The 14,447-nt window shown below is 46.0% G+C and overlaps 1 protein-coding gene across 1 annotated transcript in view; it reads left to right on the forward strand.

Annotated features, from left to right (window-relative positions):
* ADAMTS12 (ADAM metallopeptidase with thrombospondin type 1 motif 12) overlaps positions 1–14,447 on the forward strand; it is a 312,048-nt gene that overhangs the window by 261,943 nt on the left and 35,658 nt on the right. Inside the window, exons 18-19 of the mRNA XM_035714864.2 lie at positions 1,972–2,182; positions 12,720–13,955. Of these exons, the coding sequence (XP_035570757.2) occupies positions 1,972–2,182; positions 12,720–13,955 (1,447 nt within the window). The remainder of the gene's footprint in view (positions 1–1,971; positions 2,183–12,719; positions 13,956–14,447) is intronic.

Consider the following 14,447-nt stretch of genomic DNA (forward strand, 5'->3'; position numbering starts at 1 on the left):
GTTGGGGTGACAAAATGGGCTGGGCTCTTGTCCTGCTGAGTTCTTTGCATTACATTGCCCTTCTCACCAATCCCTCAGAGCATTTCAACAGCCTTCTGCCACAAATCTCTTATAAATATAAAAATAGTACTCTATTATACATCTCCTAGAAAGGTGGCATATGGCAGACATCAAAAAATGAAAGGGAGAACAGAAAACAACTTGACAATAGCTCCTGAGCCCCGGGCCTGGAGATCTTCGCATGGAGATTTAAAAAAAAAAAAAAAGACTGTTTTTACTTTAGTGACAAACAGATGCAAAAAGGTCCCAGGGGACTATGGAGGAGATTCCAGAAAAAGAGAAAATAGGGAGGTTCATTATCACTTTGTGGTGACACAGCTGAAAGCCGTGTAGCAAGTAATTCAATAAATTATACTTCTGGTCCACTCAGATTATTAAAGCCCTTCCAAAATGACATCTCATATATTCAGTAACATGTCTGACTTCCCCTGGACATGTCAAAAGTAAGGTAAAGTAGATTAATAATTACTGAAGTGGGTGTTCAGTTGTTTTCACATCATGTGGTTCCAATATTAGCTCTTTATCCACACAAGACAGCCAGATGATAAACACTAAGGAATAAGGGAATAACCTTATTTATTATTATTACTTAATACATAAATGAATAAATAGTCTTAATAACTTAATTATGGACGTTAAACACTAAAGAATAAATAAGTAATCTGAATAACTTGAAAGAATATAATAGAATCAAGGAGTAGCTTTCTTCAAATATTTTTAACCTGAGATTAAAGGCATGAGAATCAAAAGAAGTGTTGCCCAAATAAATACAATACTTACTAAATATAAATCATAGTACAAAATTCTTCAAAATTCCATGCTATCTCAAGGTTAGAAGTCTTCCTTCAATTCAGGAACTAACAACTTCACACGCTATACTATTTTCCCATGAAAAATAGAAGCATTCCATGTTATTACTGCATGGAGAGCCGAAGAAGTGGGCTGTACTTGCCAACAATGGTGAACCCAAGCCACACTGGATCAAGATACTTGTTCTCTCTTTTGTGCTGGGCAAGATCTACACAGTGATGGAGAAGGGAAAGAAGAGAGGGCTCCCTCCTACTTTGAAAAGCTCTTTCTGTGTAGCCATGGGGTCTGCCTTCTAGAATCTGGAGTAAATCGTCCATGATAATGGTGTAGAGGAAGAGTTCACATCCTATTTTGCCACAGTGAATTCAGAGTATTCACTTAGCAAACAGTTTCAATGCTTTGACTTGTCAAGAATAGCTGACAAGTAAGAAATTATTTTGTTTCTCCTTCTGCTTTCTTATCAAAGGGACCAGTGAAACTAGTAATAGGTAGACTGAAGGAGATGAGGAGAATGAAGGCAATGCCTCTGATTAACCGTCTCCTAGATAATTGAAAATCAGCAATTTCTTCAGTACCCGCCTCACAGTAGAACAGAAAAACACTCAGGTAGGAGCCAGGGGACCTAGATTCTATTAGAGTCTCTTACTCGGTATAGCAACAGTCAAAATAACAACAAAAATTACAAGTGATCAAATTCTTATTATGCGTCAGGCTCTGTACTCTGCACTACATATAAATTGGTATTTTGTTTAATCTACAACACTCATGTAAGATTAGGATGGTGATATCCATTTAACAGATGAGGAAAATAAGGCTTAAGTGTGCTTTATTTTGTAGAATAGAAAACTAGACATCTATTTTCTTGACTCTAAAGGAAGAGGGCATCTAGGGCATCTCCTTATGCCGGGTGCTGGACTCAAGCCATGATTGCACAGGCCTGCTGTGGCCCTGTCTATGCCAGCAGGCTGGAGTATCTCCAAGGGCCACGCAGCTCTGTACCTGCACCCCGGCACCTGGTTCTTTTTCCAGTGGCCGAACTGAATGTATATATATATGTATACTTGTGCTGCTCTTCTCCCTCATGTCCATGTGTGTCTGCAGGTGGTGGGCAGGGGAGTGGGAAGCATGCTCAGCATCGTGTGGGCCCCATGGAGAGAAGAAGCGAACAGTGCTATGCATCCAGACCATGGGCTCTGATGAGCAGGCCCTCCCAGCTAAAGACTGCCAGCACCTGCTGAAGCCCAAGACCCTCATTTCCTGCAACAGAGACATCTTGTGTCCGTCAGACTGGACCGTGGGCAACTGGAGTGAGGTGAGCTTCATCACTTCGCCACCCCTGCCCCTTCTGCCCCTAATCCAGAGCAACTCTAGAGAAAATGGCACAGTGGCCAGTGTCTAACGCCTCTGGCCTGTTTCCTGCATTTCCCACTGCCTTGTAACCTATCTTTCTTATTTTCTGTTCTTACAGGGTTTTCTTCTCACTTGTCCAGTAGTCAAGTACCTGCCAGGGATCCCATTTGCACAGGCTCACAACAGCTAATTGGTACATTGTCAGGATTTTTGCTGTCCCATCGTTAAACCATTGGTAGCAAATCAGGACTCTTCCACCCACCCCAAGAGCTAGTTTATTAAACGCTTACATTTATGTTTCACTAGAACTACTGCAGCTAACTAAAACTGGAGGAATGTAGCTTTAATGGTAGAATGAGAGGCAGTAAACTTGACACTTGAAGAAGCCCCTCAAATTGTCTCTCTATTCAGCATGGGTCAAGGCTGGACCTGACCAAGGTTTCAAACATCTATTATTAGCCACATAAATTCAAATACGTGTTGTTGCATTTTCCCAAAATGAATCCAATCAAATTCTCAGAATATAATTAGAAATCAGTGGGTAGAAGTTCCCAAAAAACTCCCAGGCTTCACTTTTCTCTAGGTCACCATGGAACCTGGTACTGTCATGCCTTGTGCTTCCAGAGTCTGTAGCGGAAGTGGAACCCTTTTTTCTCCAAGTGTCCTAGAGTCTTCAGGGATCTTGCTCTGCTTTCCTGCACACATTGCAGTTCAATGACCTAAGGAATGACAAAAAATAAATGAGTTTTTAAACCAACAGTCCTGACTTCATGGATGAAAGCTGACTTCTTCTGAGCTTCCTTGGAAAGCCCTGGGCTTTTTGTTAATAATGCTACCAGTGACCAGAATGTCATAGAAACTCCTCTTAGGACTCACCTTCAGACAAATGGAAAATACTTGACTCAGGAGAGTGTAGTAAGTAGTATCTGTACTAATAAAGGAACACCGAAGTATTTTTTTTAAGATTTTATTTATTTATTCATGAGAGAGAGAGAGAGAGAGAGAGAGAGAGACAGGCAGAGGGAGAAGCAGGCTCCATGCAGGGAGCCCAACGTGGGACTCAATCCCGGGTCTCCAGGATCAGGCCCTGGGCTGAAGGCAGTGCTAAACCGCTGAGCCACCCAGGCTGCCCCGAACTATTATCTAAAGAAGACTTTGGAAACTTATATAAGCAAAGGTGCCATCTCTGAAGCTGACTATCTGAAAGCAGAATCACTCATCTGAATACAGCCACTGTGATAACATTATTTCCAGAACTTTATTTCATTAGTTCATCATCACAGTTTAGGTTTATTTAGCTTCTAAATCTGTGCAGAATGCTCTTTTGGGCATCAAGGTGAGAATAAAAAGGAAATGGTTCTTGTGTTGTAAGAACTTTCTATCAAAAGGGAAAGATAGGAAGAAAGAAGAAAAAGAAAGAAAGAAAGAAAAAAGAAAGAAAGAAAGAAGAAAGAAAGAAAGAAAGAAAGAAAGAAAGAAAGAAAGAAGGAAGGAAAGAAAAAAAAGAAAGAAAGAAAGAAAGAAAGAAAGAAAGAAAGAAAGAAAGAGAAAGAAAGAAAGAAGAAAGAAAGAAAGAAAGAAAGAAAGAAAGAAAGAAAGAAAGAAAGACAAATACATGCAAAGAAAACATACCTGCAAACTAATCTGTGCACATATGGCAATGGGGCTGATCCTGGGAGGGGACGGGGTAGCCCGGGGCCAGCCTAGATTGCTGTAAATTACAGTGTTGTCCAAATAAGACTGGACGAGGTGTTGTGACTGGTCCATTACATCTGTTTACCAGGGATGTTTTGGCTGCATCTGAAGCAGCCCATAATTCTGGTCAAGTAGAATTTACTAATTGCCAGATTCTTCATGCTTTTTTAAAGGATTACAATTACATATTTGGCTGAGAAGTTTTTATTGTGCTCATGTTTATGGAGAAGAAAATGATGTGCCCTAACTGGAAAACAAGGGACCAAAAAGTTGGCACGATGCGACAAGCACTCGTGTCTGTTGTTCCAAATACAGGCCATTGCGTAGTGTATTGTGAGCAGACACGGAATTCAGTTTCTAGCTTCCACTTGATGGAGTTGAGCAAAAAGGCTGAGCCCTGGCCTTCATTTGGGGGATGTTGTCATGACAGGTGCTTTTAGCTAAATCAGCGACAAAATATTCATCCAGTGGGTCTTCCTTTCTTTCCTCTGCTATCTTGCTAATGTCTGTACATGTTAGCCCTCTAATGAACTTTGCTGGAATATGAGGAAATGTCTTTGACATTCTAACTAGGCCCAGAGACATTTTTAAGAGAGTTGTTATAGTGCTGTCTTCTTGCCATCGTAATATTCATGGTCTAGAGCTTGTCTTGAGATTGACATTAATGGATGCCGGGTAGTGCTCCCAGGATACCTCATCGTTTGGTCTGCACTGGGCTGGTTGGGGCACCCTGGATGTCAGAAGCTAGGAGGTAACTGCGCCAAAAGATCTAAGAACTATGAGGCTCCTGCAGCGCCATCCTCCCTAGGCTGACTTCCCTTCCCTGTCAAGGCACCTCTGCCAACCCAAGCAATGAGAGAAGAGTGGGCTCAGCTGTGCCAGGCTGGCACATTCCTCCCCGACCCAGCAGGGACAGGGAGGACCTAGCAAGAGCTGGGGGCCTTTCTGCCCCTGTGACCAGCCCCTCCCTCTCTAAGCTCATGCCCTGAACATGACTCCTACCCCCAATCTCAGATTTCACCAAGAATCTTACCCTGTTTTCACCTAACCTACTTTCTGGGCACAGAGGGTAAAGAAGGGAGACTGGATTTGTCGTAAACAAAGACAGGGTATCCAAGTTTCTGTGGCCCCCCGTTTTTATTAGATATACCACTTCGGTGACCTGCCTTGTGAGAGCCAGCCAGTCTACTGGTGAAGAACATGCATGGTCTCTGGGGCATGAGGCCCTGGGTTCAAACCCTGGCTCTAGCACTTATTAGATGTGTGACTTTAATCTCTTTGTGATTCCTTTTAGTTTTCTGTGGCTTATTTTCTCCATCTATGAAACAGGAAAAACAGCAGTACTTAGACTCAAGAGAAGTTATGAGGATGAAATGAATTAATAGTTCCAAACGTCTTACTAGAACAACACCTGGGACGTAGTGAGCTATAGAAACAGTCATTTCCTGGTAGAGTAAATAGATTGAAATAACAGTGTCATCTATCATCTGTTCAGTGCTTTTCACACTATAGAGTTTGCCTCATTGAACATCTATGATAACTCCATGATGCTGACATTGTTCATGAATTCCCCTGTTACTCCTGGCAGTTAGGCAAATGGATTTAGTGGGAGAGTAATTTTCCTAGGTTCTCTAGCCCTGGCAACCCTAATTATATGGTCTTGAGCTAGTGTTAAACCCCCTTCAGCCTTTTCCCACTTATAAAGACAGGGTTAGTGTAAGGCTTGAAGATAATCCACAGAAGCCCCTTGCCTGGTGCTGGGCAAATAGTGAGTGTTCACTAAATGGTAACTTCATTCTCAAGCAAGAAGACAAGTGTCTCTCTTCTATGCTACTGTGATTTTGCAAGCCTTGTCCAGTCGGTGGCACCCAGATGCCCTCACAGAACTGATCTGTGCCCCTCCGCATTGTCGTCTAGACCCACGCCCTGAGTTCAAGGCCATTTTATGAATGGAGCACTGTAAGCACGAGGCTTGAGTCAAGGGTCTACAAAAATGTTTGAGACCTAAATAAAGAAAAGGTTAATGTATGGTTTCCATAAAAACAAAGGCCACAGCAAATTCAGAAATCAATAATTATTTACATTTGAATGGCAGATACTTACTGGCGTTTTAGTATGTGTATTAAACACGTTTATAGGTATTAACACAATACCTCGTGACAGCCTTATTAACCACATTTTACAGGTAAAGAAACTGAGCCATGGAGATGTTTAGAGGCTTGTCCTTAAAGCAGTGGAGTCAGGATTTTAATGCAGGCAGCAGAGCTTTTACTATCAACACTCTGCCTTATGCATCTCAAATGTCTACAAAATATAACAATATGACAGCCCTTAGTATTCATAAAAAATGTATTATGTTTGGAAACAATTTATAGAGCAGCTTTTGTCACTTTTCTGGAATTCCAGACTATGCATAATGATTGCTGAGAAATCAGAGCACTCTTATTAAATAAGTTGCCCCTTCTGAAAATACTTCTAAAGCAAAAGAAGAAAAGGCTTTTCAGATGGTTTTTAGAGAAATAAATTATATTCCCTCAAGACTAGTAATATCTTTTTAATGTATTTGATGGGGTGTGGATGGAGCTCCCAAAGCAGACATGTCCTTTCTGTGCCTGATAAAAGCACACAAACAAGTGAACAAAACAAACAATTAACCAACTAATTGAGAATCTATCAAGTACAAAGCTGAACACCTGATATTTTAGCTTTGACCACCTTCTCTTTTGGCTCGGAATGTCTGTGAGTGCCAACATCTCATTCTTCTCAGATGTCAGCAGCCTGTGCTTTGCCAGGTTTCCTGGAGAACACGTATAGCCATCCTTGTTTGACACAACTACTCACAGAAAACCAGTTCAGGACCATGTTGATTCTCTTCCTCCTGTCTGATATATTGTTTAATTATCTAGGGTACCACATGAGTTTGCTAGGGCTGCCATGACTGAATACCACAAGCTAGGTGGTTTAAACAACAAAAATGTGGGCGCCTGGGTGGCTCAGTTGTTAAGCGTCTGCCTTCAGCTCAGGTCATGATCGTAGGGTCCTGGGATCGAGCCCCACATCAGGCTCCCTGCCCAGCTGGGAATCTGCTTCTCCCTCTTCCCCTCCTGCTGCTCATACTCACTCTTTCTCTCTCTCTCTCTCAAATAAATAAAATCTTGAAATAAAATAAAAAACAAATTTATTGTCTCACAGCTCTGGAAGCCAGAAGTCTGGGATCAAGGTGTTGACAGAGTTATTAGTTCCTTCTCAAGGCTGTGAGGGACACTCTGTCCCATGCCTTCTAACTTCTGGTGGCCTTTGGTTTCCTTGGCTTGTAGATGTTAACATTCTGATCTCTGCTTTTATCTTCAGTGGCATTGTCCCTGTGTATGTGTCTTTGTGTCTGAATTTCCCTTTTTATAAGGATAGTGATCATATTGGATTAGGACCCATCTGGGGACCTCATTTTAACTCGATTGACTCTGTAAAGGCCCCATCTCCAGATTAAGTCTCCATTCTGAGATATAAGGGTAAGGAATAGGCAGAGGTTAGGACTCTAGTATATCTTCTTTGGGAGGGGGGGGGAGTACAATCCATAACAGTTCCCCAAGTTTTTCAACATGCTTTCAAAGCTGGCATTAGCATGAGATCCATCATTCATTTATAAGTTCCCAAAACTACACAGTAGGTGTTATTTACAGCCAAGCACTAGCTATTTCTCTACTCAGCCCTTTAGCTCTAACTCTATGATAAGCCCCGACTGTGTTTTTTAGTAAACTCTCAGCACTAGAGCTCCGAGCCATTTGTGAGCTCCCCTCCTCCACAGCGTACATTGGGTGGGTGGCTTGACTCATTTAGCAGCACCCTCTTTCTCAGCAGGCTCCCCGGAGATCTTAATCTTGAGTAATGGCACATGGGAGCAAGATGACTCCCAGGGAGGGCAATAAAAGACGTTGCTTGCCTGGTACAAAGAGTTCGAAATTACAAGGTAAGGGCACAAAGTAATCATAGCAGACAGTGGTTTTGGAAACTACCCATCAAGATGAGCTCTGAGTGTGGCATTGTGTCCTGCATTTATATCATCTGCAGGGCTTGACAGCTCCTAAGGAGATAAACTCAGTTGGAAGGTGTGTTGGAAGAAGCATGGGGCTGAGTACAAAATAGCGCTGCTTGTTCCGGCGTGACTGCTAGAAAAGGCAACTTTGGTTTTGGCCCCTCATAGTTGGTAGATAATTAACACTCTCCTGCTGGGCACAATGTGCCCCGGTGCTAAAGAATCACATTCCTGGGCTAATTGGAAGCCTCTGGGTCTACTGGGTAAGGAAAGCACGTGGGGACAAAACGTAGGTGTTCTGGAAAACACATAAATTGCTCCCAGACCCAGGTCTCCATGAATGAAGTTTTGAGTTGCCATTTGGGAATGGGACCAGTACTTGCAGATCATCTGCTTTTTTGAGATTAAAATCTGGAATTTTATTTTTTTCTTTCCTTTTTAAATTTTTTTCTTTCTTTCCTTTTTTTAAAAGATTTTATTTATTTATCATGAGAGACAGAGTAAAACCTGGAATTTTACTATGAAATCTGCTTATTTTTTAAATGTTGGCTACTGAGTTTTTGTGTTTCATCTGTTTGAAGATTGAGCAAGCCAGGGTGCCTGGGTGGCTCAGTCAGTTAGGCATCTGACTCTTGATTTTGTCTTGGATCATGAGATCGAGCCCCATGTCAGGCTCCCTGCTGGGAATGAAGCCTGCTTGAGATTCTCCCTCTCATTCCCCTGCCCCCATAAAAGAAGGAAAGAAAAGAAGAAAGACAGAAAGAAAGAAAGAAAGAAAGAGAGAGAGAGAGAGAGAGAGAGAGAAAGAAAGAAAGAAAGAAAGAAAGAAAAAGAAAGAAAGAAAAGGAAGAGAAGAAAAGAAAAGAAAAGAGGAAGAAAAGAGAAAGAAAGAAAGAAAGGAAAGAAAGAAAGAAAGAAAGAAAGAAAGAAAAAGAAAGAAAGAGAAAGAAGAAAGAAAGAAAGAAAGAAAGAAAGAAAGAAAGAAAGAAAGAAAGAAAGAAAGAAAGAAAGAAAGAAAGAGATTGAACAGACCAAAGAATTTGTGTTTGAGGGTCAAATTTAGTCCTGAGGCTGCCACTTTGGAATCTCTGTTCTAGAATAACCCTCAGGTTTTTGTTTTTTGTTTTTTGTTTTTTTTTAACCCTCAGTTTTGAAAGCTCAAAATCTAAAATGCTTTGACTAAACCAACAAGGTATTATTTACCACTGTTTTATTCTTTTAGGTTGAGCAAATTCACACAGTAAATAAGGTTATTTAATACTTGTTATTTATGAATTCTAAAAAATACATATGTGTCCCTCTGTTAACCTTAGGAAATCTAAATCTTAAAAAAAAAAAAAAATCTAGCAATAAACCAGTGGGACGTATGGGTATCCACAGTATTTTCTAGATATGTGCCTGCAAGTCCTTCACCCAGGCGGCTGCTCACCTCGTAGCTTCCCACAGCCAGGTGTGTGCCCCTGTGCTCCACAAGAACAGTAGAAACCACAGGCTCCTAAGCCCTGTGTTGTTATTGTTATTATTATTATCAGCATCATTATTATAAAGTGATAATAAGAGCCTCCAGTTGCCAGTTGTCTTCTCTCTATTGTGCATGGGGTTAAGACTATTGCCTCATGTAATCTTCACAGCAGCCTTGAAAGGTTAATATTAACTTCCATTTCCAGAGGAGAAAGCTGAGGTGTAGTCACTATGCTGTGTGCAGTTAATTAATAATGGCAGGTTGGGGAGTTCACCTTACTTCTTACAGGTTTTTTTTTTTTAAAGATTTTATTTATTAGAGACAGAGAGAGAGAGAGAGAGAGAGAGGCAGAAACACAGGCAGAGGGAGAAGCAGGCTCCATGCAGGGAGCCTGACGTGGGACTCGAATCCAGGACTCCAGGATCATGCCCTGGGCTGAAGGGGGCGCTAAACCGCTAAGCCACCAGGGCTGCCCTTTCTTACAGGTTTTTTTTTTATATATAAATTTATTTTTTATTGGTGTTCAATTTGCCAACATATAGAAAAACACCCAGGGCTCATCCCATCAAGTGGCCCCCTCAGTGCCCATCACCCAGTCACCCCCACCCCCCGCCCACCTCCCCTTCCACCACCCCTAGTTCCTTTCCCAGAGTTAGGAATCTCTCATGTTCTGTCTCCCTTTCTGATATTTCCCACTCATTTTTTCTCCTTTCCCCTTTATTCCCTTTCACTATTTTTTATATTCCCGAAATGAACGAGACCATATAATGTTTGTCCTTCTCCGATTGACTTACTTCACTCAGCATAATACCCTCCAGTTCCATCCACGTCGAAGCAAATGGTGGGTATTTTTATAGCTCTTGAGCTTCACAGTTCAACGTAGGGGTGGAGGGCATACACCTACATACTTTTAAATGCATGTAAAGTTGTGAATTCTAACTTCCCTGTGGACATTATAAGCATTTCAAGTAAAAAAAAAAAAAATTGGAATGAAGAGAAAGAAAAAATCAAAGACCTTCCTGCCATGTAGCTGTCTACTCTGACATTTCTTAGAAAGAAAAACCCAAAGGGAGGTACACCTGCTGCTTGAGGACAGTTGGCATCAATCAGCCAAGGCCTCTTTCATGGATCAGCTCTCAAAACCCAGGCTGCCCGAGGCACGTAGCACAGCAGGACGAACCGGGCAGGGCCTAAAGCCCCTTCGCACACAAGAAGGCAGAAGTACTGTAGTAAACCAGGCAAGTCACTCCCCCAGCCTGCCCTTGCCAGGCTCCAAAGGGAGGTGACCTCAACCCACAGGGGAACATGCTCTCAGCTGCACGGTCTCCTGGGCTGACAGACATCTCCTGTTTTTCAGAGGAGCTGATTTCACAGCTATCAGGCATCAGGGAGGGATTATGCTTGACTGGAACAAAATGAAGGGGGATCTTTATACAGCCATATTATTTCCTACACAATGGAAATTGAAAATAGGACCTGAGAAGGCAAGAAACATAAGCTAAAAAGTGCATAACCTCACAGAAGAATTTTCCCATTCCATATTTTTGTTTGTTTGTTTTTTGGTGAAATAGTCACTTAATAAATGTGTATTGAGTGATCACTGTGTCCCCAAGAACAATCCTGGAATTCAGTTATGAATCAGAAACAGTTCTTGCCTTTGGGTAGCTTTTCAGAAATTGAGTTTGTGGTCAGGTCAAGAGGTGAAATCAGCAGATGGCCACCTGTTCTGTGTGTCGCACTAGATTTCATGAGGCTATGAAATAAATCGGATTCTTACTCTGCCACTGACTTGCAGCCTTTTAAGCAAGTCCCTCCCTGAGTCGCAGGTTCCTCTCCTGTGGAGGGTGGAATCATAATTCCTGCCTCATAAGTCTCCCGGGGCGGTTGTGAGTACCACACACAAGAATGGCTCTGAGCCCTTTGAGATCTGTCAAGAAGTATGTGATCCCCATCCTCAAAAACCTGCTTCAAGGTCGGGAAGAGAAGATAGACAGATGTGAAACAGCCAGTGAAGACCTCTAGATGGTTTATATCCTAGTGCGATATATTTGGTGGCTGACTTGAAACTGGAAAGAAAAGGTAAACATGGAGCTGTCTGCTAAAAGTATAGATTTTTCAAAACATCTAGAAATTGTTATGCAATAACTACATATGATTTGCAGCTGCTGAGATTGAGGAAGTAGATTCTTTAGCGTGATTCCTGAGGGAGAACCATCCTGTTAGGATTCCTCTGAAGGCACTCCAGCTGCCTGTGCTTTGCCATGCCCTGTAGAATGTGGAGGGCACACGGCGGGAAGGGGCACCAGCTGTGACCCCTCATATCAGCACCATGCTACAGGACTCACCCTTTGGAAAGGGGATCTTTCTACCTTTGATTAACTACCCACCTTTAAATCTCAGAATAGGGGGATGCCTGGGTGGCTCAGTGGTTGAGCATCTGCCTTTGGCCCAGGGCATGATCCCAGAATCGCAGGATCAAGTCCCACATCGGGCTCCCTGCATGGAGCCTGCTTCTTCCTCTACCTCTCTCTCTCTCTCTCTCTCTCTCTCTGCCTTTCATGGATAAATAAATAAAAATCTTTAAAAAATAAAAAAAATTAAATATTTTTTTTAAATCTCAGAATACATCCCAGATCTGTGTACCTGTGTGGGTATGATAGTTGTCCGGCTTAATTTAATGTGATTGCACCTGACACAGGCAAGTGGAAATGGAGCCTTTTTGCCTGGGTGAGACTACATTGGTTATACTGAGTGTTTTCTAAATATAAAGGGGAAGGTTTTTTATAACCCTGGATGGCTCAGCGGTTTAGTGCCACCTTCATTCAGCCCAGAGCATGATCCTGGAGCCCCAGGATCCAGTCCCATGTTGGGCTCCCTGCATGGAGCCTGCTTCTCCCCTTGCCTGTGTCTCTACCTGTGTCTCTGCCTCTCTCTCTGTGTGTCTCATGAATAAATAAATAAAATCTTAAAAAGAAAAGAAAAGAAAACTAGAGGAGCACGGAAACCAGACGTAAAGAGGGGAGAAAACAAGTTTGGCGGGCACAGTTCTGTTTCCAGCTCACCTGCTATGAACCTGAGTGTGAGAGAGACTCCCCAGGTGGCTCAGTGGTTGAGTGTCAGCCTTTGGCTCAGGCCGTGATCCCGGGGTCCTGAGATCGAGTCCCGCATCGGGCTCCCCGCAGGGAGCTTCCTTCTCCTTCTCTGCCTGTGTCTCTGCCGTGTCTCTGTGTCTCTCGTGAATAGATAAACCGGTGCATGAGGGCCGGCACCTCTAGTCCCACGAAACTCACAGCTGTGTCTCTTTTCCAGTGTTCCGTGTCCTGCGGTGGTGGAGTGCGGATCCGCAGCGTCACGTGTGCCAAGAACCATGATGAACCTTGCGATGTGACCAGGAAACCCAACAGCCGAGCCCTCTGTGGGCTCCAGCAGTGCCCGTCCAGCCGCAGAGTCCTGAAGCCCAACAAAGGCGCGATTTCCAGTGGGACAAAGCCGCCGGCATCCCAGCCGGAGCCCCCGAAGGCCACCCCGAAGCCCATCCCGAAGGTTACCCCAAAGGCCACCCCGGAGCCCATCCCAAAGTCCATTCCGAAGGTTACCCCAAAGGCCACCCCAGAGCCCATCCCAAAGCCCATTCCGAAAGTTACCCCGAAGGCCACCCCGGAGCCCATCCCGAAGGCCACCCCGGCGCCCATCCCGAAGGTCACCCCGAAGCCCACCCCAGAGCCCACCCCGGAGCCCATCCCCAAGGCCACCCCGGAGCCCACCCCGGAGCCCACCCCGGAGCCCACCCCGGAGCCCGTCCCTCCGACTCCTCGCAGCCCCAGGTCGCCGTCCACACCGCCGGGGCCCGAGTCCCTGAGCACGAGCGCCCGGGCGGCGCGCAGCCCGCCTCCCCCCACGGCCCCCGGGGGCGCCCGGCCCCCCCTCGCGTCCGGCCCGAGCATCCAGCCCTCGGGTCCCTCCTCCGCGGGAGACTTTCCCGCCGCGACAGTGGGCGGCTCCCGTTGGCCGCGGCCCGGCGCGCCTGCGTGGGGGCAGGTGACCCCCTCCTACGGCCCCTCGACCAAAGAGGCAGGAGGGGACGCTCACAGCGGCTCCGGGGAAGGCGGCGAACAGTCAGAGAACAGAAGTGAACACGACTCGGTCGCCTGGACCCAAACCCGAGCTCCCGCAGAGGATGCGCCGGGGGCGCCGGGGGCGCCGGGGGCGGAGATGCCCCTTGGGGCGCCCCCAACGCCCTCCCTCGGGGCGGCGTCCCCGCGGGCCCCGTCCGGCCCCGACCCAGGGCCCGCTCCGCCGCCCGCCGAGGGGCCGGGCCCCGGGAGGCCAGCGCGCCCCGCCGCGCCCCCCGCAGGACCCGGGCCAGCGCCCCCCGGCCGCGCGGCCCCCCGCAGCGCCCCCCCGCCGCGGAGCCCGGGGCCCGGCCTGGCCGAGGCCGACGCGGAGGCCCTGATCGCCGAGGGCTTCTTGCTCAACGCGTCCGATTACCAGCGGCTCCCGCCGGGCGGCCGCTCCGCGCACTGGATTGCGGGGAACTGGAGTGAGGTAGGGGCCCGCGGGGACACGGCCGGCCCGGGGGGCGGGGTCCTCACCCAGAGGGGGCAAGCCCCGCCAGAGGCCGTGAGATGAAGGGAGGTCAGCAGTGACCCGAGCCGGGAGGGTTGGGCGAGTCCCGCCGCTGGCCCCAGGGCGGCCGAGCGGGTGTAGACCACCGCCCGCGCTCCTGCAGGCCGAGCCGCCCAGAGGGCCCGCGGGGGCATCTCGCTCGGAAAGCCGACGTCTGCAAAAAATTAGAGAGGAAGACAAACCCTCAGAGACTCCTCTGAGTCTGGGGAGCAAAGGGTTGCAGAAGGCGGAGGTGGGTGGGGGCATGGGGTGACTGGGTGACGGGCACCAAGGAGGGCACATGAGGGATGGGATGAGCACTGGGTGGTATGCTGTATGTTGGCAAGGTGAATTTGTTTTTTTTTTTAAGATTTTATTTATGTATTCATGAGAGGCACAGAGAGAGAGACAAAGGCAGAGACACAGGCAGAG

The sequence above is a fragment of the Canis lupus genome, chromosome 4, assembly GCF_003254725.2.
Source record: "Canis lupus dingo isolate Sandy chromosome 4, ASM325472v2, whole genome shotgun sequence".
Classification (NCBI taxonomy): Eukaryota; Metazoa; Chordata; class Mammalia; order Carnivora; family Canidae; genus Canis; species Canis lupus.